The 22810-nt window shown below is 39.7% G+C and overlaps 1 protein-coding gene across 2 annotated transcripts in view; it reads left to right on the top strand.

Annotated features, from left to right (window-relative positions):
- Positions 1-22810, top strand: part of LOC134205563 (uncharacterized) — a 624943-nt gene that overhangs the window by 293039 nt on the left and 309094 nt on the right. The window contains exons 1-2 of one of the 2 annotated variants that reach the window (XM_062680894.1): positions 7176-8645; positions 20762-20944. In XM_062680894.1, coding sequence (XP_062536878.1) covers positions 7621-8645; positions 20762-20944 — 1208 coding nt within the window. In that variant the 5' untranslated portion in view covers positions 7176-7620. Of the gene's footprint in view, positions 1-7175; positions 8646-20761; positions 20945-22810 lie in introns of those variants that run through there. The other variant, XM_062680895.1, reaches the window with a different exon arrangement.

Here is a 22810-nt window from a genome sequence, read left to right as displayed (position 1 = left end):
GGAACATAAAATTACGACGGTATATTAGTTGTCCGGGCTTGAACTCATCAGGACGAGCTTGTTTACGCAGATTGTATCTATTGGCACTAGTCTCGTATGCCTTAAATAGACTTTTCCTGACTAAATCGTAGATCGTATCCGCATCACTGATCTTTTTACGGTTATTAGCACACGGTCCAGACTGATGCCTGGCGGATATCCGGTGTTTGATCTCAAAACGATCCAACAAGGCTTCAAATTCCTTGGAAAGGAATATGGTTGCATTATCGGTTAGCACTATTTCAGGGATTGAGTTCCGGAGAAACCAACCTTCCCGCAAGGTCTAACATAGACTGGCAGATTCTATCCTACGCATTGGATGTAACTGACACCACTTACTAAAAAAAGTCTTGTATGACTAAGATGTGCATATAACCTGCTTTGCTTTTCGGCAGCGGACCCACGTAGTCCATGGCGATGATTTGCCAGGGATGGTCTGCGACCTTTTGTTTCCCCATGGTGGGTATTACTGGTACATATGCTGGCTTGCTTTCCTTGCGAATCGCTGCAATTTCTGTCATTTCGTTTTGGCCGGAAAAGTGGAAAATATCTGGATTTAAGAGGAGTAGAGGATTGTGATGGCGAATAGCTGTATTACGTTACGTTACGCGTTACGTTTTGAATCGTCTTTTACTACTGGAGAGGAAACTTAAATGCTATGGTACTATGATGCACCTTCTAAGACTAGACTAGACTATGATTTCGACGAGGAACGAAAAAATTGCAACAAACCCAACGGCAGTCTTCCGATAACGTCGTCGTCGTTTTGATCTGCAGTACCACTTGGTTTAGCAACTATACGATTGGTAAGGAATAAAGGAATAAGTAGACTGTTCGTAATCTTGATACAGTCACGGAGGTAAGCAAGCTCATACTTATTTTATCGAATTTATACTTGAGGGATCGTGACGGAATTTCGGTTACTGTTTTATTTTTTAACCGAATTTTATTCGAATTAGAAAGTTTCGATTCAATGTACTACGCCCTCCAATGGGTTTTACGTTTCAAAGTGGTGCTGTTGTGTTTTTTCAAATACACAATCGAGTTTCGAATTTTTCTTACGTAAAAAGTGTAACTTCCTCCACTGCCGCGATTCACATAAGAGTCCCATGTCAATTTTTGACGATTTGCCATTTAAATCTTTAAGAAAAACTGATAAAATAATAGGCTTGCTATTTATTCGCATAACAGTCACATTCCATATATTAATACACTTTTGCACAGAAAATAAATATAATTATGGTTCTTTAACAGTTCCATACCATTGTATACAGATAAAGAATATAATGCCAATTTTTTAGATAGATTGCAGTTTTTATCAATTCATTAGAATTTTATGCCGATTCTCCATGTAAAACGGGTTTGAAAAATTCAACGGCATATTACCCAACTTGAAGAAAACTGACATAGGACGGCACTTGTTTCTAGAGCATTACACAAGTGGTGTGGTTTAATAATTATTTCGATCTAAAACAGGACTCAAAAATCGAAAGACTTAAAATAATTTGAATTAATTGAAAGATTGAGTAGTTTAGATTTGATAGGCGGGATTTTAGCTCGATCTAGCCACTGGGGGTAGATTTTAATCTCAAAAATTAAACATTTTGAGTGGGTATACATTTTTGATGTTGCTTTTGATTTCGAGGATTTATTTAAAGCTATAAAATTATTGAAAAAATTCTCAATGTTGCATCTTTGCACGCCAAGCTAAACTTGATTTGCGAATTTTTATATTTTTATTTTTGCTTTTGCTGCCCAAATGCAGATAAGCAACTAAAATATTTATTTATTTATTTTTGCAAAAAATGTTACATAATCGTTTATATACATTATCATATCAGGGGGGAAGGGGAATTTAATTTCTTTTTGCTCTTTTTTCGTTTCAGAGAGCGAGCAAAGACGCTTAAACCTAGGCTATTAGCCAGGGCAAGGCTAATACCTTCGCCCCATCCGAGGAAAATCATCGGCAAGGATAATGGAGTGACATAAATTTCTTAGCAAAGTCACTCCCAACGTATTTCCACAAATTTTCTATCATTTGCTTATAATGATACTCCTAAACCACATACCCTACCCACCATCCAATTCCTTGACATCTATGAGGGCGTCGGTGAGTCGCTGGCCTCTCGTTAAGTAGATGTCATATCATCATTTCCTTCCCTTTCCTAGTAACGGAGAAGATGGGCGTGGCCGGCAATGATAGCTTTCATGTTTTATCATTTTGGACCCCAATTGGATTTCCATTGAATCCCAAATGGAAATTCATAAGCAATTGGGGTAAGAAAGGTAAAGAATATACATGACAACTATCAGTATGCAATCTACGAAATACTCCGTTACAACGCAACGCAACGCGCAACGCATATGCTGGCTTGCTTTCCTTGCATGTTTGGCATTTCTGGATCCACTTCCTGGTATTCGACGCCATATGCAGCCAGTAGTACCAGAGTCTCAACCGGGATAAAGTTTTCTCCACCCCGAGGTGAAAGCTGTTCAAATGCTCCTTTTGGATTATTCTTCTTCTTCTTATTGGCATTACATCCCCACACTGGGACAGAGCCGCCTCGCAGCTTAGTGTTCATTGAGCACTTCCACAGTTATTAACTGCGAGGTTTCTAAGCCAAGTTACCATTTTTGCATTCGTATATCATGAGGCTAGCACGATGATACTTTTATGCCCAGGGAAGTCGAGACAATTTCCAATCCGAAAATTGCCTGGACCGGCACCGGGAATCGAACCCAGCCACCCTCAGCATGGTCTTGCTTTGTAGCCGCGCGTCTTACCGCACGGCTAAGGAGGGCCCCTCCTTTTGGATTATAGTGTTTCGATTTGAGGTTGGTGGAACTAACTTCCACTCGAAACTTACATCGAACGGCTCGTCATCGATAGCGACGTACTTCCACAGTTGGTCGTCTTCGAATCTGAAGTCCGAATACTGCTCTGTTTTTTTAGAACTTTTTGTATGAGTTCGTGGAATGAGATCTGAGATTCGGAAGAATTTACAACGCATATGCTACGGGAAAGGGCATCCGGGACAATATTGTCGGACACTTTCCGGTGCACTATTGTCATGTCTGGATGTTGCAAATCTAGACTCCTGCGACTGAGTCTCGAAGCGGGACGTCACTTGTTGTTGCGGATATATTGCAATGCTGACGCGTCAGTGATCAGCGTGAAGTTTGATCCTTCAATGTAGCCGCAGAATTTGTCAATTTCCAGGAGCGCCGCTAAGGCCTCCTTCTCGGTGGCAGAGTAGTTCTGTTGAGCCGAATTCAGCTTCTAAGAGAAAAAGCTTATTACTCTCTCAGACCCTCTTGCACCTGAGTTTAAATGTTTGTATTGCGAACTCTTTTTCGAAGTTCGGGTTTGAAAGAATTGGGGCAGTGATCTAACGTTTCTTGATGGTCCGTAAGGCTTCTTCGGCGTCGTTATTTCACTTCACCAGCTTCGGTTTTCCAACCAGAAGATCCGAAATTGGAGCAGTGATGGCACTGAAGTCGCCAATAAACCTCCGGTAATAGTTTGCCATCCCTAGAAAACGGTGGATCTGCCGGATTGTTTTGGGGGCCTCAACGTCTAGTATGGCTTGAACCTTGGATGGATCTGGCTTGAGACCATCGCGCGAAAGAAGGTATCCAAGATAGGAACTTCGGATCGGCAAAACTGCGACTTTTGAAGATTATTCGAAAGATTAGCCTCTTCAGCCTAGCTACTTCCTCGAGAAGGTTGATGTGCTTTTAGAAGGTTTCACTGGCCACGATTATATCTTCAAGATATACGAATATCTGAGGCTCTAAGGGACCCGCCCCGAGAATCTTATCCATAAGTCTGGAAAGAGTGGCCGGGCTGTTGGTAAGACCGAACGGTAGACATACATCCCTCTCCCGTGAATACGAAAAGCTGTCAACTGTTCGGTTTCTGGGCTGAGGGCAATTTGGAGGAACGCATCTACCTGGATACCTGGTTGGCTACAGCGTCGATACACCTATGCCTGGCGTATTGTAGAGCTCCATAATCGTCGGTCTTGGGCGATGTTCCTCCAGTTTCCCCGAACGTTCAGGGTCCCCAGGTCCGATTCCACGGCGTGCAGCCAGCGTGCTCGTGTCCTTCCACGAAGTCGCCGGGTTACTGTGTTGAATATTTTTTTCACTATTATTTCTTCCGACATTCGCACTAAGTGACCATCCCACTGAAGACTGCCGTATTTTATACGATTCACAATATTTTCTTCTTTGTATACTTGATACAGCTCATGATTCATGCGTCTGCGCCACACACCAATTTCTAGTTTCCCTCCGAGTATTGTACGCAGCACTTTCGCTCGAAAACCCCGAAAGCTCTCTGGTCGGCCTCTTTAAACGTCCATGCTTCATGTCCATAAAGGGCCACTGATAGAATCAGAGTTTTATATAGAGCAAATTTCGTTTCCGTCTGCATGTTGTGGGACCTAAGCTGGTTACACAATCCGTAAAAGGCCCTATTCGCAGCAGCAATACGTCTTTTCACTTCACGGGAAAAGTCATTGTCACGTGTCACTAGCCATCCAAGATAAACAAATTCTTCAACAACTTCAAACACATCCCTATCAAGCACTACCTGAGCACCAACACCACTAGGTCTTCCTCTATCGCTACCTGCCACCATGTACTTTGTCTAGGTAAAGTTAATGGTTAAGCCTATCCTCGCCGTCTTCCTCTTCAGTGGGACAAAAGACTCTACTACTGCTCTTCGATCGATTCCAATAAGGTCGATGTCGTCCGCAAAGCCCAGGAGCATATGCGACCGTGTGATGATAGTGCCGTTCCTATGCACGCCAGATCTCCTGATAGCGCCTTCGAGTGCAATGTTGAACAATAAATTCGAAAGTGCATCACTTTGCTTCAATCCGTCTAAGGTCACAAACGAGGTTGACACTTCTTCTGCAATCCGATTACTTGATTCCAGCGTTGCACGTATCGGTCTAAACAGTTTCGGCGGCGCTGCTTTGAAATCAGTTAACAGATGGTGAGTCTGCAAGTTGTACTCCCGGAATTTATCAAGGATCATCCACAAGCTGAACATCTGATCCGTCGTTGATGGGCCCTCACGAAAACCTGACTGGTATTCGCCGACGAAGGACTCCTCAAGTGGTCTCAGTCTGTTAAACAGGATACACGACAGGATTTTGTACGCCGAGTTCAGAAGGGTGATCCCTCTGTAATTGGCACACTCTAGTCTGTGCCCTTTCTTATAGATTGGGCATATGAGGCCATCCAACCAGCCGGCTGGTAGTTCTTCATCCTCCCACATTTTCTGGATAATGGGCTGGATTGATTGATGCAGCTTCTCGCTTCCGTGTTTGAGAAGCTCGACCGGGATCTCGATTTTAAGATCTCGAGATTACCAGCAGCTTTACTGTTTTTCAGCTCGCTTAGAGCCTTCTTTACCTCGTCCAACGTTGGTGGTTCCACTATGTACATCTTGCTCCTCGATGACCCTCGCGGACGTAGGGCATTTCTTGGTTGTTCAACGACGAACGTCCTCCGAAGGTACTTTCGTTCAAAATCGTTTGTTCGGAACCCTTGCGAATGTCAATACAGTTTTGCGACGGACCAATCGAAACATTCATCAACTTTACCTTCTACAGTTTCCAATCGTTCATCGTATGTTCCCATGTATGGTTTTCATCCGCCTGGTAGGAATTTTTATGCACTTCCTAGATTGCCGATAAAATGGCATTCTCTTGCTCGTACCGGAGGAGACTCTGGATGTCGGTCGTAGAAATAGGATCCAACGGTTTGAACGTTTTCCGCGCATTCAGCGTTTCCAGTTTTGTGTAATCTTCGGCGAATCATTCCCTTTGTGACCTAGCAGGATCGCTGATTGCAGGCTTGGGATCAAGATTCGAAAGGTGGTGTTCTTGTTCTGTTCGATCGTGTTAATTTTCTCTTTCATGACGGAAAGGTCATGTGAACCGAAGCGATTGTAGATAGAAAAGTTTCCTGACTTCGAGGAGGTTGTGTTCCTTAGGCAATACTGGTTTAAGTACTGTCAGACCTGCTCACCGGTTGGAGGAACCTTCTAGCCTCTGAATAGTAGCAGCTACGGTCAATCTTGATCCGCTGAACTTCATTTTTCAAAATTTCCATTCTGAGGTGAACCAGCCTAGGGCTAAAAACCTCCAGTTTGTAGAGAAAACAAATTTCCATTTGATTTTTTTTTTCGTATTTACACGAGTTTGTCTTTCTACTGTGCATTGGATATTGTTTCGAGTGTTCACGGCAATCTCTTTCGATTTTTTTTAAATTTTTACTAAATTTCTTTGGGAAATTGTTGATTACTTTCACTTTCAATTTTTACGGGAAATATTTTTAAATTTCCACGGAAAACTCTTGCATTTTCCTTTAAACTTTCCACCGGTATTTCTTTCCATTTTCCACGGGAAATTCTTTCGATTTTCCGCGGAAAGATCCTTCAAATTATTGCTGTATTTTCAACGGATACGTTTTTAATGTCCACGAGAAAATCTTCAGAATTTTTAAGGGAATGTTTCTTAGATTTGCATGGAAAACTCTTGCGATTTTCCTCAGGAGATTCAGGGAACTCCAGATTTATACGAGAAAGTCTTCACAATTTATCAAATAAATGTCTTATAATTTCCAAGGACAACCCTTTCGTAATTTCACGGGAAGTTCTTCTGAATTCCCAAGGAAAGCTTCTTAAAATTTCCACGAGGAATTATTCCAAATCTCCAAAGGTAAATTTTCTGGGCTTTCCACGGAACAATTTTCCTCAACAAAAACAGATTTCAAATCTCCAAGGTCCGGTTCTTCACAGGGAATTTGTCCAAAGTTCTACAAAAATATCCTGCGAATTTCCACAACAAATTCTATTGAAATAATGCGTCCTTCTTTTACTTTCAGACAGGAATATATGATGTATGAGTTGTACAGAAAAAAAGTCATGTTTTTATGAGGCTTGTAGGAAAACAAACTCTTTGTGATTGAGAGACGCATACCACGTACCCTTAGCACCGCTCAGTCGCGATATACGCGCGTGTGTTACACGCCTAATGCTCAGTCAATGGAGCCGCTTGATGTTCGGGTTTGCCGCTCAAAAAATTTCTGCCCACGGTTAGTACGTTGTTTACTTTCTCGCTATAGACAACGAACCTCGTGCCGGGTCTATTGTCGTCCGTCCAATTGGCTTTGTGCGAGCGCGTGCGCGATATTTCAAATTCGGTAGTTTCGGCAACGGCCTTTCGTGATCTAATAAAATTGCCTGCCATCGCGTGCAGCGGGCGGAAATTGCAAGGAGGGCCCTGTTTTTCGTGAGGGCATCGTAATTGGTTATGAGTGGTTGGCTTAAGTAATTGGCCGAAGCAAAAAGTTTGATCGGATAGTGAAAACTTTCCGGGTCGCTTTTCCCCGGTATTGTGTGCATGGAGGTGGGGGAAACTTTGTAGCTCCCTAATCGATTGCGAAAGTGCTTTATAGTTGAAACCATGTTACCTGTACGAGTGAAGAATCAAAATGAGTCCTTGCTACTACCAATCAAAATGTTAAAGATTTTGGACTGCCTGGGATGGTCGTAGGACAAAAATGCAAAACTATTTCCAGTTTGTTAAAACCTTGTTCCAGAATTGCTTTAACCAGCAGCCCCCACCTGCTGGGTCTTTCGTGCGTGACGGTTCCATTCTTTCCTCGCTGCGAGTTAATGAAATACAGAGCATTTATGACTGTAGCAGACTGGTGAAAGAGTTCGAGTCCAACTATGATGCTATCAGCGTTCGCAATCACCGTGTGAGGTTTCCCAGGGTAAAAACATTGGATATCATTCCGAAGTCGAAAGATGTACTCAGCGGTGATTGGATTCTGAGGTATTCTGATTCGGAAACAAATAACTATCCATGGAGTGGGGATTCTAGCCCAAATTTTGAGCTCGTTCCATGGCGTAGATCGAACCCGAATCAGAACCTATTAACGCAAACCACATTACAATCACCTAATCGATGGAATGCTCGAAAAGATAAGAAAATTCTAGATCGGTTGCATAAAATCGAATCCAAACAGGTTAAAAAGCATCTCAAAGAGAACCTTAAATATTCCAAACGAGTCAAACGCATTAGAATCATGCTCTCTATCGAAATGCGCCAAAAGAATTACGAAGTGTTGCCGCCAAAGATTCACCCAAGGAGGTTCGAAATAAAACCTGCCACCAAAGCGAACGCCAATGGAACGAATAGTATCGTAAAACGCCACATTACGCGACTGGCTGTGATTGCCGTGGAGGAACGCCATGAGTCCCGTCGTCACCTCGGCTACTTCAGCCAGCGACGCAATGAAAATTTTAAGGAAAAAATCGCCAAAGAAGAAGCCAAACATCAAACGGTGGCGATCGACACGACGGTGGAGACGCCCAACTCGGCAGCGGTGATCAGTGCCGGCGAGGATGCCACTTCAACCATCGCCGCCGGCATCAAAGAGATCGAGAAACATGTTTTCTGCAAAAATATGAACGCCGTGAAAACGCTTAACCCAACCAAACGCATAACGCCATTTGCACCGAAGCAGATCGAAAGTGATAGGATGATAGTACAAATGTGTAGAAAATGTAGAAGTAAGAGGTAAGTCGCTGCATACCTGGCAGGCGCAATGGAAAAAGCCTATTTGGGAGAGTGCATGAATTAGAGTGGATTGCAGAATGTGGTGCATAACGCTTACCTGATCCAATACGCTACGTTCATCACTGGGCATCTTTAGATATTATGGGCTTTGGAACAGTTCACCAAAACCCATTTGATCGAAAGAACTTGTTTGAAAGTAATTTTGAGTACAGCAAATTATGGGACATTTTAGTTATTAATTCACCTCGGTTCAAAATATAGTAGATCTAGGGTGGTCTAACCGGTAGTACCGAAACCGAGAATACCGGTATTACTGGCCAATTTTGAGTACCGAAAATACCGGTATTAGAGACGTAAAATACCGGTATTTTCGGTATTTCAAATTTTGCTGTCAATATAAAAAAAATCGAATAATTTTCACCTACATATATCAGCTAAAGACTCACCGTACAGACAACACTAACAACAATTGCATATGCGCATGAATAAACCTTTGCTCAAATAAGCATTATTAATCAAGTACACGCTCCACCAAATCCGGTTATCATCGTCATTATTCATACGTGTTGCTTATTTCTCTTAGCCATCTGTTTATTTGCCAATGAATTTTTTCTTCAATGAACATTGTCGAGAATTCTCCAGTAAAATATGTGAAATTGTGTAAAAGGTACGCACCGTAAGATTTCTCTTCCGGATATCAGCGGTGAAAAATGATTTGGAGCAAAAATATTTTCGTTCTTATTAAGGAAAGAACATGTATTGGAAGCTGACCAGGACATGTTGGAGTACCATGTTTACCATGCTCAAATGGTTCTAAGAGTTGAAAGGGTCCTTTCAAAAATCCAAATTCAACATCAGTGATGATGGTCGCATCTCCAAAAGTTTGGGTACATCCGTTCTTGTTTTTTACTTGACAAAATGTATTGGTTGTCAAATTCGTCCCACTCCGAGCTTAGATACTGAATTTTTTCGCCTGTCGGGTACTTTTTTCCCCACTGTTCAATGGATGGAGCATGGGAGTTACTTTCTATCCTCAATGTGCACAGTTCGAGAGCTCCAAACTTTTCATTGGTCAAATAAAGCGCCGGCCACGTCCTATGGTCTTCGGATTTTTATTGGAATACGTGGGTAGGGTGCTATGGCTGAGGCAGCGATGCCAGATTTCTTCAACATCAATTCCGTAGATTCGCTCAAAAATTTTGGCTGTCGCTATTGGCGCTTTGATGTTGCATGAAGAAGAAGAAGCAGAAAGATGATAATCGAAAAAATCTTCACGGGAAAGCATACGAAGAAGTTTTTAAAACTCTTCTCAAAAATTCTAAAAGCAATTTTATTAAAAACGGTTTGGACTTTTCTTATACTGTGTATTAAGTGTAATATCACAAAATAAAATTCAGAATAGAAATATTGTGTTTATTATACAGTAGAAGTAAAGTCCAGTCTCGTACTGCTTACCGTTTTTAATTAAACTGCTTTTATAATTTTTGAGAAGAGATTTAAAAACTTCTTCCTATGCTTTCCCGTGGAGATCTTTTCGATTATCACCTTTCTGCTTCTTCTTCTTCTTCATGCAACATTATTTTTTTTATTTATTCAGACTAAGGCCGAAGTGGCCTGTGCAGTATATTATGTCATTTTCGTTTATTCCGAACGGTGTACACCGGCCGTGCAACATTTGCCACCGCTAATACGAACGGTTTAGGTGCAACTTTTTGACTGCCAACACATGTTTTCGGTGGTGTTGGTGATGTCGTCAATCAAATTTATCGAGTATCAAATAGCAAGTAAATATTATTAAGATTTATGCAAGGATTATATTTTTGTCTCGCTTTTAATGTTTTTTTAATATCTACTTCATATTGCACAAATTATTACACAAATTTCGTAAAAAAATTGGCAATATGAAAACGTAAAAAGTTATGCGTTTAGTTTATCGTTAATAACATATTTGAATGTAGAAAAATCTTCAAAAAAAAAAACAAAGGTCGCTTGTAGGATTTGATAAATTGTGAATGGTAGAAATTTATAAAATCTAGCCGTGGAAAAGTTACTAAATTCCAATCATATTATGTGTTTATATTTATTTGAAAACTGGTAAAATCGAAGATTGATTGAAATACCGCCATCGGGCGTGACGATGGGTTAGGAATGAGTTATTGCTGTTACTGACAACCAAGAGGTCGATAAACGAAATCGCTCAAAAAGGACTCTTATAATTAATTAGTTTTCTTGCTACTAAAAGTAGTTAGTAGTTAATTAAAAAAAAATTGACACGATGTGCTTTACTTCACTTGCTTTACTTTGGAAACTTGACATTTTTTCTTTTACTCCAATTATTTCATATCATTAGAATATATTACACAATACATTTATATTAATAGTAGAAAAATTCAGATGTTGTATGATGCACGTTTTAGATTGAAGTCCAGTCCAAGTGAAACAAAGAAAACTGTTCTTGACCGCATATATGTGCAAATTTAAATTATTTTTCGATTTCAGCATAGTTATGTAAATCGACTATTAATTTGAGATCTATTTCAAAATTTCACAGTGAAAAACTATTAGATCATGTCAATATTCGTTTGAAAAAGTTAAAATAGACTGACTAATCGATGTAGTAAATTATGAAAAGTAAACATTGAGTAGAAATAATGAATATTTTTATAACTGTTAAATTTGCCAGGAAAATATAAATATAGAAAGATTTTTCTATGAAAATTTAGCATGTTCTGTGAAATTTGATCTCCTTCCTATTTTAATGTCTACATACTTTTGTTGATTTTGATATATTTAATCGTTTATTTTAATCACTAACACTTGGAATAATTCTTAAACATTATATCAAATTGTACATTTATAGAAAGTACTTAGAAAAAGATTCTTTGCAGCTTTTGATTCTACTTAAGCAACATTGATACAAATTATTAAATATAATTTCAATGAGGCATAGATATCAGCACATATTAAAATAAAAACAAAGCTACCCGAAAGACATAATAAGAAACCTAATAGGAAACTTATGACAGCTCCGCATCGCACAAGTATTGGTGCCACGCGATGCCTACCCGCTACACTCGCTTCGGGCAGGGTGTAGATTTTTCTGCAACGGTGGCAAAATGGTGCAAGAATGGAACTGCACCGTTTTTAAAAATGAACGATTCCAGTGCAAGTTTGCCTACAGTGGTGCAAGCGGTGCGAATAAACGAAAACGACATAAGAGTCTTCTCCATTCGGCTCGGTACATGGCTACACGTCGCCAGCCATGCAGTCTACGGAGTGTCCGCAAGCCATCTACCACCTGATCGATCCACCTTGCCCGCTGCTAGATGGTAGATGGTAGATAGCACTCTCCTTTCGAAAACTCCAAGTGCGCGTTGGTCCTCCACGAGCATCGTCCAGGTCTCGTGTCCGTAGAGAACTACCGGTCTAATGAGCGTTTTGTAGATTGTCAGTTTGGTACGGCGGCGAACTCTATTCGACCGTCGAACTCTATGCGCCTCCGAATTTCTCTGCTGGTATCGTTATCGGTGGTCACCAGTGAGCCCAAGTACACGAATTCTTCAACCACCTCGATTTCGTCACCACCGATAGAAACTCGTGGTGGGTGGCTTACATTGACCTCTATTGAGCCTCTTCATATCATGTATTCGTCTTCGACGTGTTGATGACTAGTCCAATCCATTTGGCTTCGCTTTTCAGTCTGATGTAGGCTTCCTCCATCCACTCAAAGTTACGTGCCATGATATCAATGTCGTCGGCGAAACCAAATAACTGGACGGACTTCGTGAAAATCGTACCACTCATGTCAATCCCTGCCCTTCATATTACTCCCTCCAAAGCGATGTTGAATAGCAGACACGAAAGACCATCACCTTGCCGTAACCCTATACGCGTTTCGAAGGAACTCGAGAATGCCCCTGAAACTCTAACTACGCACATCACCCGATCCATCGTCGCCTTGATCAACCGTATCAGTTTATCCGGAAATCCGTTTTCGTGCATTAGCTGCCATAGCTGGTCCCGAACGTTGTATTCGCGGCATTTCTGCAATATCTGACGTATGGCGAACACCTGGTCGGTGGCGTTTACCCATAAATCCCGCCTGGTACTGCCCCACGAGCTCTCTTGCAATTGGTGTTAGTCGGCGGCATAAAATTTGGGAGAGTACCTTGTAGGCGGCGTTCAGCAACGTGATTGCGCGGTAGTTGCTACAATCCAGCTTATCGCCCTTTTTGTAGATGGGACACACGACACCTTCCATCCACTGCTGCGGCAGAACCTCATCCTCCCAAACCTTGGTAATCACCCAGTGCAGCGCTCTAGCCAGTGCTTCACCACCGTGTTTAAATAGCTCTCCTGGTAGTTGGTCAACTCCAGGGGCTTTGTTGTTTTTCAGCCGGCCGATCTCCTCCTGGATTTCCTGGAGATTCGGAGCCGGAAGTCGCATGTCTTGCGCGCGTGCTCCTAGGTTTACTACCATACCGCCACCGTTGTCTGCCATATCGCCATTCAGGTGCTCTTCGTAGTGCTGCCACCACCTTTGGATCACCTTACGCTCGTTTGTAAAAAGGCTCCCGTTACTCCTTACACATATCGGACTGTGGCACGTGCCCCTTACGTGAACGGTATAAATTCACATAAAACTTTCGTGCGTTATTAGCGCGGTACAGTTGCTCCGCCGATCTTCCTGCTGATCCTCCGAAAAATCGAGTTTTGTCTGCTCCGCGCCCATTTGTATTGTGCCTCGTTCGCCCTCGTGCGGTGTTGCAGCAATCTCGCCCATACTGCATTCTTCTCCTCAACTAACTGCTCACATTAGCCGTCATACCAGTCGTTTCTCTGATCCGGGGGCACCGTACCTAGTCCAGCGCTTGCGGTGCTTCCAATGGCAGATCGAATATCTCTCCAGCCATCTTCAAGAGACGCTGCGCCTAGCTGTTCTTCCGTTGGGAGTGCCACTTCCAGCTGCTGCGCGTAATCTTGGGCTAGTCTACCGTCTTGTAGCCGCCCAATGTTTAGCCGCGGCGGACGACTCCGACGCGTGTTATACACCGTCGAGAGTTTTGAGCGCAGATATACTGCAACGAGGTAGTGGTCGGATTCAATATTCGCACTGCGGTAAGTGCGTACGTTCGTTATGTCGGAGAAGAATTTACCGTCGATTAGAACGTGGTCGATTTGGTTTTCCGTTACTTGATTAGGTGATTTCCATGTGGCCTTGTGGATATTCTTGCGGGGGAACAAAGTGCTGCGGATTACCTTTCCGCGGGAGGTTGCAAAGTTTATGCATCGTTGGCCGTTGTCGTTCGATACGGTATGCAGACTATCCGGTCCGATACAAAAGATCTAATAATTGGTCGCAGTGGCACACCCGAACAGGAAAAAAAATCCGGTCCTATGACCGGTCTATACATTTCCTCCCTTCCTACCTGAGCGTTCATGTCACCGAAGACGATTTTGACGTCCCGCAGTGGACCTCCTTCGTATGTCTGCTCCAGTTGGGCATAGAACGCTTCTTTCTTGTTGTCGGGTCTCCCGGCAGTGCAAGTTGATAATGCTATAGTTGAAGAATCGGCCTTTTTTAGAAGGTAGCCGCTCGATGCCCGCTTTTCCACACTTTCTATCCTGTACAGCCGATTTCCGATTTGCAGTTCCATGTTTCCAATCGTGATCCTTTATTCGTAGCCTAGGTCGTTGCCGATTATATCGAGTCGTATTATCGTCTATGTCGTTCGTAATAGTTGTTTTTAAAGGCGGCTTATTGGGCCTGCGCAATCCTCCTGTCTCGTCGGAGGGCCGTCGTGTCAGGGCTGTTTATCGTCCCACCTAACACCAGGACTTGGGCTTGTGCGCTTTGAGCGGCACACGGTCGGTTTGGCGGAGCCTCCTTGCGGATACATGCAGCTTTTTATAGAAGTTTAACAGGGCCCACAGTCAAACCCCACCACATCCTGGGCATGTACCACAATTCGCAGATGGCCTGGGGGAGGATCGTCAAACCCTTGGACATGGTCCCTGCTGCCCACAAATTCAATTTTGTCAATGATTAACGATTATGAATAATGAAAAAAACCATTGGAGTATGATTGACGATTACCGATCGGGATCAAATGTTGACGCACTATGATTAAAGGTTAACGATCGATATGATTAATGATAATGAAAATATTGAATGATCATGATTTGCATAGTTATCAATAAATAAGTAGCCTTGGTTCAAAATTGGGTTATTAAAAAGTGTAAAAATTATATGATGATTATTAAAGATTAATGAATAAAAGCGAAGTATGCAATGATTGAAATTGATGAATTATTAATAAACTCAAAACAATTATGAATATGATTAGTGATAAACGATTAAATGTAAAAATAATGATAATAATGTAAAATAATGAATAATGAGTAAATAAACCATGGTTTATCATGTTAACATGTTGTTATCATGATTTATTCTATGATTCATCACTAATGCTCTGATATACTCCTGTACCCCTTGGCCGACTTCAGCCAAATTTGGAACACACATTCTTCATATTAAGGAAACGACGACAGTGGATTAAAGATGGAGAAGGGGAGGGTGTGAAGGAGTGATATTGTGGGAGTGATATCACATCCCGAGTAGACGGAAATAGCTCAATAATATCAAATGTTGATAAGATAGCAAAACGAGATATGGACATGATTGATATAAGAGATAAAAATCAGGCGACAATATCAATATTTTGCACTAAAATATTATGAGGATATCAAGATATGTTATTTGTAATAAGTGATCGATATCAAGTGCCATTAGTTTGTTCTTATCCATAGCATATCTTGATACTTAAATGATATTTCGGTGCAAATTTTTGTTATTGTGGCCTGTTCTTTTATCTCTTATATCAATCAAGTCCATATCATGTTTTGTTATTCTGTTCATAGCTTCTGCCCGGGATCTAATTCAAATCCAATTCAAATCCAAAACTAATCCAAATAAAATCTAAATCCAATCCAAATTTAATCCAAATCAAATTCAAATTCAAATCTAATGCAATTACAATCCAAATCCAATCCAAATTCAATACAAATCAAATTGAAATCTAATTCAAATCCAATTCAATTCAAAATCTAATTCAAATCCTATCCAAATCCAATCCAAAGTCAATCCAAGTTCAATCCAAATCATATCCAAACCTAATCCAATCCAAATTCAAGTCTTCTATGATTCCATTTGAGATTCAATCCCAATTCAAATGCAATTTCAATCAAAATCTATTTATTTATTTATTTCCTATTTTTCCTAAATAAATAAATAGGAAATAGGAAAATCTAATTCAATTCCATTTCAAATCCAAATCAAATTCAAACCTAATTTAAATCCAATTCCAAGTCCAAATCAAATTCAAATCTAATTTAAATCCAATTCCAATCCAAATCTAATTAAAATTAAATCCAAATTCAATCCAAATCCAAAACAATTCCCATTCAAATGAAATCTACATCTAACTCATATTCAGATCCAATCCTAATCAAATTCAAATACAATTCAAATCCAATCTAAATAAAATCCAAATCTAATTCAAATCAAATAGAAAAAAATAACTTTGGCAATTTATTATGATTTGTTCAATCTAACACGAAATCATTTTTATCTAATTCCAAAAAATCAATGTATTTGAAACCTGGTGGGTCGCAAGCAATATGGGATTTTGCTATGCGGGTCGCATCTCCAAAAGTTTGGGTACCTCCGCTCTAAAGGTTTTTTTTTTCGAGAAAATGTAATGGTTGTCAAATTCGTCCCACTCCGAGCTTAGATGCTGAATTCTTTCGCTTTTCGGGTTCTTTTTTCCCACTGTTCAATGGATGGAGCATGGGAGTTACTTTCTATCCTCAATGTGCACAGTCCGAGAGCTCTAAACTTTTCATTGGTCAAATAAAGCGCCGGCCACGTTCTTTGGCCGTTGGAAATGATAATGCAGTCGCTCGCCCACTGCAAGCCAAGTATAGCTCTGCACTTGGCACGAGTTCATGCGGAATTTTTACTGGAATACGTGGGTAGGGTGCTATGGCTGAGGCAGCGATGCCAGATTGCTTCAACATCCCAGAGTTTCTTCAGAAAACCCTCGAAAATAATCTTGAAATAATCATTCTGATGTTATTTCGTAAATTTATCCAGAAATTCTTTGAAAATTCTTCTAAACATTTTTCTGTAAATACTTTACACAATTCTATGGGACAAACCTCCAGGAATTTATTCGGTAAGTCATCCAAAACATTCTTCAGGCATACCTTCATTTTTTTTGGAATTCTATCAGAAATCCTCTAAATATTCCATCAAAATCTATTCAAGGAATTCATTTTTAAATTCCAACAGGACTTCCTTTAGAAAATCCTTCGCAAATAAATTCAGAAACTTCTTCGGAACCTCCTAAAGGAGTTGCTTTCGAATTCCACTAACTTCCCACAAATTCCTTCGGAAATTTCTATAACTTCTGGAGAAATTTACTTCGAACTTTTCCGAAGGTACTCCTTGAAAAATGTGCAATTACCGGCGGACTTTTTGAAAAAATCTTGGAACTCCTGGAGGAGCTCCCGAAAGTATTTTTGAAGGAATTTACAAATGAATTATTGAAGGATTTTCCGAATTATAACTTGAGTGGATTTTCGAAAAGTATTTCCAAAGGAAATTCTGAGAGAATTGCTAAAGGAATTTCCGAAGGAAATAAATAATTCCTAAAATAATTCTTTAGGGAACTTTAGGATGAATCCCTGAAGAGTTTTTTGAAGGAATTTACATTGAACAGTCAAATGGGAATTTCCTCCAGGATTTATAAAAATTGGCGAAAAATCAGAACAATTTTGGCGTAAGCAAACAAATTTGAGGAAAAAATATTCAGTTTAGTGGGTCGCGTTCACCATTGTGTCCCAGTTGAACTCCGCCAGTATAATTTTTTTTAAGGAATTGTATATATGTAATAAAATGTTTAATAAATGTTTGTGTTATGACTTGTGCAGTCAACAATCCAGACGAATGGGTTTGCTTGAACCTTGAAATTAATTACGTTTATGGTAGCGTACTCTAATTATCCCTCTCTATGTTGAAAAGGTTCCGGTGGTTCAATATAATGGAGCCGGGTTATTGGGAAACTATACGGTTCGAAGGATCAAATGTTGGGTAGCCGGCTTACCTTCGCTGACTTCCAACTCCACCTTCCTTTACTGACTTCCAACTGGTCGAAGGTGGCTCCTGAATTCCACAAAGATTGCACAATGCACGCACGGCTGTTCAAACTTATCTTCAGGATTCTAACACAAGAGAAAGAGTGTTATTCAAGAATTTAAATAAGATGTTCGATTTCACTGAATGAATTAGTTATTTGCAACAAGCTTCATGGATCATACACAAGAATTATTTTCAATGTTATTATTTTCTGGATTTTAGGCAGAGGTAATCTCTGTCAATGATCGACCAGAAAATTCAATATTGCTTTCATCATCTACGGCATCAGCGTGGAAATTGATCTCTCTTCAACTCTTCAACAATATTTGTAACGGTCTTTCCTTCTAAATAGAAACCCATACCTATATCAGGAACTTATATATTGTTTACTCAACTTGATCTAAATTGAAACTAAAAGTGTGCTAGTAAAAAAATCCGTAGATTTCCGCAGTAATTTTCAAATTTCCGTAGTTTTTATCTACGGATCCGTATATCCGTAGAAATCACTCAATTCCGTAGATCTGGCATCGCTGGGCTGAGGTTCGTTTTTGTTAACGGGTTGTAAAAAGATAGTTCGGATTAATTAGGTTTTTTTTTGTGAAAACGTCTACACCAAGATTTTTTTTATGTACAGGTTATCCGACTTCGTCAGTAGATGGGAATAACCAGCGCGGCGGGGTCTACACATCCACAAGTTGTATTGAAATCTGAGAGGGTGCTGCAAGCTCTGAATACGATTTAGCGCAAAATGCATCTATAATCAATACTGTTTGAAAAGAAAATTGTAAACACATTTTCATATATAGAAATAAATCAATTAGTAACAAATTCGAGAGTTGAAATTAAAAATGAGTAGGGTTATGTACAAGACATGACCGCCCAACGTTAACTTAACAGTTTGGTGCATTGAGAAATGTTGTGCCATCATGCTTGAATATTTTAAGATAATTAATTTGATTGCTTATGTCACTTACGGCATCCATTTTTCCCGGGAAACGGGAAATGAAATAATAATTTTCCGAGATTTCCCGGGATCCCGGGAAATAAAAAAAAAATCTCGAAACTAATTCAAAATTATAGTTTAAATTTTGTCGTAAAATATGATTTTGAAAATATACATTCGACATCAGGGATGCTTGCTATTTTGTCCTCAAATGATGAAAGAGTTGTTGAAAGTCTGAGAAAGTTTTTGTTCAGTTCGAAAAGCTTCTTCTACAAAACGTTCTTCAAGTATTAGCATCTGCTCTGGCTCGAGAGCAAGATCTGCAGTGTCGTGATGAGCTCCGCTATGTGCTACTTTTCCATATATTTTTTAAAATCTTTTTCAGGTTGTATCCACATTTTTTTTGTTTTTGGACAACAACGGCTTCGAGAGATTCTCTTCTATTATCGCCAAAATATTCTTAACTTATACTCGACGACTTTTTTTGTGCAGGTTTTTTAATCTTCAGGTCAACTTTGAAGGATAAACCATTTTTATTAATGTACGTCCACTTGAACACATTTTGTAATTAAAGCATATGAATGAAATATTTGAAATGACAATTCTTCCATTCGAAATAAAAAAGAGCTTTCAGGCAAGTGCTTGATTGTCGTACTTTAATGATCCTGGCTTTAACATTTTTTTCAGACAAACTATGCTTGAAATGTGGAACAGCACCTAAAAATGAAATGAAATGTTTCAGAAATATCTCAAAATACAAACGAGTCTTCGGAATACGAGTCTGTTCGGGAATTGAATCCAAAAGGACTGAAGGTCTTAAAAAACCTTTGACAATAATAGGATTAACCTGCCAAAGCAGTCACTGCTATTGCCTGAATATCTGCGAACATTGGAAGCTCTGCTGTTTCACCACAGACACTCAATTTTTAATTCGACTTCACAACGCTTACCGACCTTTGAACCTACTGAATAAACGAACGATAGATACAAACTGGTTCATTGTCTCGTCTCTCTTCAACACGTGTTAGAATGCACTGTATGATTCTGTAGCATTTTCAGTTATAACTTAAATTCTTAAACTTCAAAAGTTGAATAAATAGTAAGATGATGCTTATAAAAAAATGAAATTGATACCCCAAAATCCGTTATCATCAAATTTAAAAAATAAGACAATTATTACAAAATATTTTAGTATATTCATTTCCCGGGAAATTCGGGAAACTGATACACAAATCCCGGGAATCGGGAATCCCGGGAAATATTATTTCCCGGGAATGGGAGCCTTAATGTCACTGTTTGCGAACAAAACTGGCGTTACTCAAAATATGAAAATGATTGAATACAACAATTGAAAATTTTCACTTGACCAAACCTAAATTTATTCCCCAATGGTGATGATGCATTTCTCGATTTCATCTGGCGATCAAATGCTTATTTTAATGCTTAAAAGCGCTTCATGTATCAATAATCAAAAGTTTCAATAAAATAAGCAAATTGGTGGAGGGTTTCTGAGTTGAGTCTGAATTTCATATAAATATATGAAAGGCGTCGAAAGGAGATATTAGCGTTCAAAATCTTACATATGTATTTTGTGACGGTCCTAATTTTGAAATTCCCGAGTATCCTGTATCCGAGTCTTCCCCTTAGACGTAGTTTACGTCAAAAGTAGGACATCAACGATGAAGGTTCTCACATCTTGATGGTGATCACGGCAGCCCGTATAGCCAACCCAAGCAGCACACTTGTCATAAACGAGTTGCTGTCACTTATGTACGACCAAATCCAGTCATATATGAGTTGTTGCAACCAAATCGGTTTAAATTATGCTACTCGGGAATAAACATTACTTTAAACTGAAACTCACAGAACTTTATGTCGTCAGTATAATGTTATTCCCTGATTCTAATAAATTCTAAAATTATTCTCTTTACTGGGCCATCCTAACCATTGCTTTCTTTTTCCTTCTTCCTACAGGGTAACAGTGGGGTGCTCAGGGTATAACGAGTCCAGATACTTGTCACATCTGGACTCGTCCCATGCACAGATGATGCCACCGATGGAACGGCCGGCGGGTGGGGCGCTAGCGCTCCACTACGCGGCCGCCCGCGGTTGCCTCGACTGTGTACGACTTCTGGTGGAAGCGGCGCCCGATATCAGGTAAGTTGAAAAATGGTTTCACTATCGATACCACCGTATATTGGTACACATCTAGCTAATGTTTATCTATCTCATGGGAATATTGACTCGCATATGACTTACGCTTTTGCTAGCTCCAATCCCCAACAATGACCGTCGGATAATTTCACCAAAAAGCAACAGACCTGGTTCGTTCGTCCAAAGTCAACAAGCATTTCGTGTTACAAATTTTTGCATGACCGTTTTTCACTGGTTTTACCCATTCGTGCAGTTCAAAGCGCTGTTGGCTGGTTAAGGATCGTGTAAAAAATGTGTTGAGTAAATAGTCGTACAAGTTAGAAATCAGAAAGGCTATCCAATATATGGGCCGTGAATATGCATTGAACGCCTAGAGTCAATATCCATAAAACTCAATCAATCGATGAACGATAAATCAACTTCAGTGGCCTCCGGTAATTATGTTGTCTAGAGCACCTGACAGCTTCATCATTTTCTCCGGTATTAAGCGACCGAGATATGTGAGTTACATAATTATAAAAAAATGTTAGATAATTTATTCGCAACCAGATAATTCTTTATGCGATTTTATAGCAGTAAATTTTAACTTTATCCGAGTTAAAGAAGTTAAACTTCAAATAATCATTGTCATATCGGATTCTACCTTATCCTTATCTTATTATATACGATCATTATTTGGTCGGGGTTCAGCCAAACCGCACCAAGCGGCTTTTTGACTGATTTATAATATTTTGTTCGCACAAGAAACACGGGAATCATTTCATATCAACTCATACGTATATTTGATGTATGATATCCTCAGTTATGAGGTTATTATTATTATTATTGTTTATTGAAATCATGTAACTTAAGACATTTATCTTTTTTAACGTTACAATGTGGTATTAAACGCTGAATTCATTGCCGTATTCCTAAAACTACCTGTTCTCTTTAGGTGAAAATACCCGTCTACTGCAAGCTACGTAGGAGTTCTCTCTTGAAGTTTCCATTAGAATTATTCAATTTAATAAAGTTGGGTAAACTGTTCCAGTAAACAACGCCTCTGACGAAAAAGGATTGACTATAGTACGCAGAGTTATGCTGTGGTACTCTAAAACTTTTTGTACGGGTTCCTCTCAAGGGTATGAGCTTGTCAAAAAGATATACTGGAGATGAATTTTTTATTATTCTGAATAGATGCACGCATGATCTATATTTGTAGAAATTTATGAAAGAACATCCAATCAGATTATTTTGTAAGTGTGAGACATGTGAATAACGAGATAAACTATATACATAGCGTACGCAAGCATTTAAGGCAAGTCTAAGCTTATCCATTGAACCAACCAACGCATTAGTGTAAATGAAGTCTCCGTAGATGAAGTGAGGAAAAATTAATGTTTTGAAGAGTTTTAGTTTCGTCATAGAATCTAGGTGTCTTGTTGTTATGTTAAGTCTTTTTAAACATGCATATATTTTAGAGCACTGGTTATTAACATGTGCGTCCCATTCTAAATTGTTTTTAAATACAACTCCTAGATTATTAGCACGATCTACAAATTGAACCTCTACACCATCTATCATAATTTGTGGGGGTTGCAGGGGATGTCTTAGTTTGGAATCAACATTGCTTTGGTTTTTACTGGATTTATTGGTAGTAGGTTCTCTCTAGACCATTTTATGAGCTTCCTTAGATCATGGTTTACTAAATTACCAATGGCAGATAATCTTGTAGCAGAATCTGCGCAAATATAAATTTGAACATCATCAGCAAAGAAATGAAAACAACAGAAGTCCAGAAATTAGTTTATTGATCAGCTTGCTATGTACCACACGATCAAAAGCCTTAGCAAAATCGATCAGCAAAAGAATGGTGACTCCATTTTTATC

This window comes from Armigeres subalbatus, chromosome 1 (assembly GCF_024139115.2).
Source record: "Armigeres subalbatus isolate Guangzhou_Male chromosome 1, GZ_Asu_2, whole genome shotgun sequence".
Taxonomy (NCBI): domain Eukaryota; kingdom Metazoa; phylum Arthropoda; class Insecta; order Diptera; family Culicidae; genus Armigeres; species Armigeres subalbatus.
The sequence above is the reverse complement of the archived record's forward strand: the minus strand, read 5'-3'. Positions and strand labels throughout refer to the sequence as shown.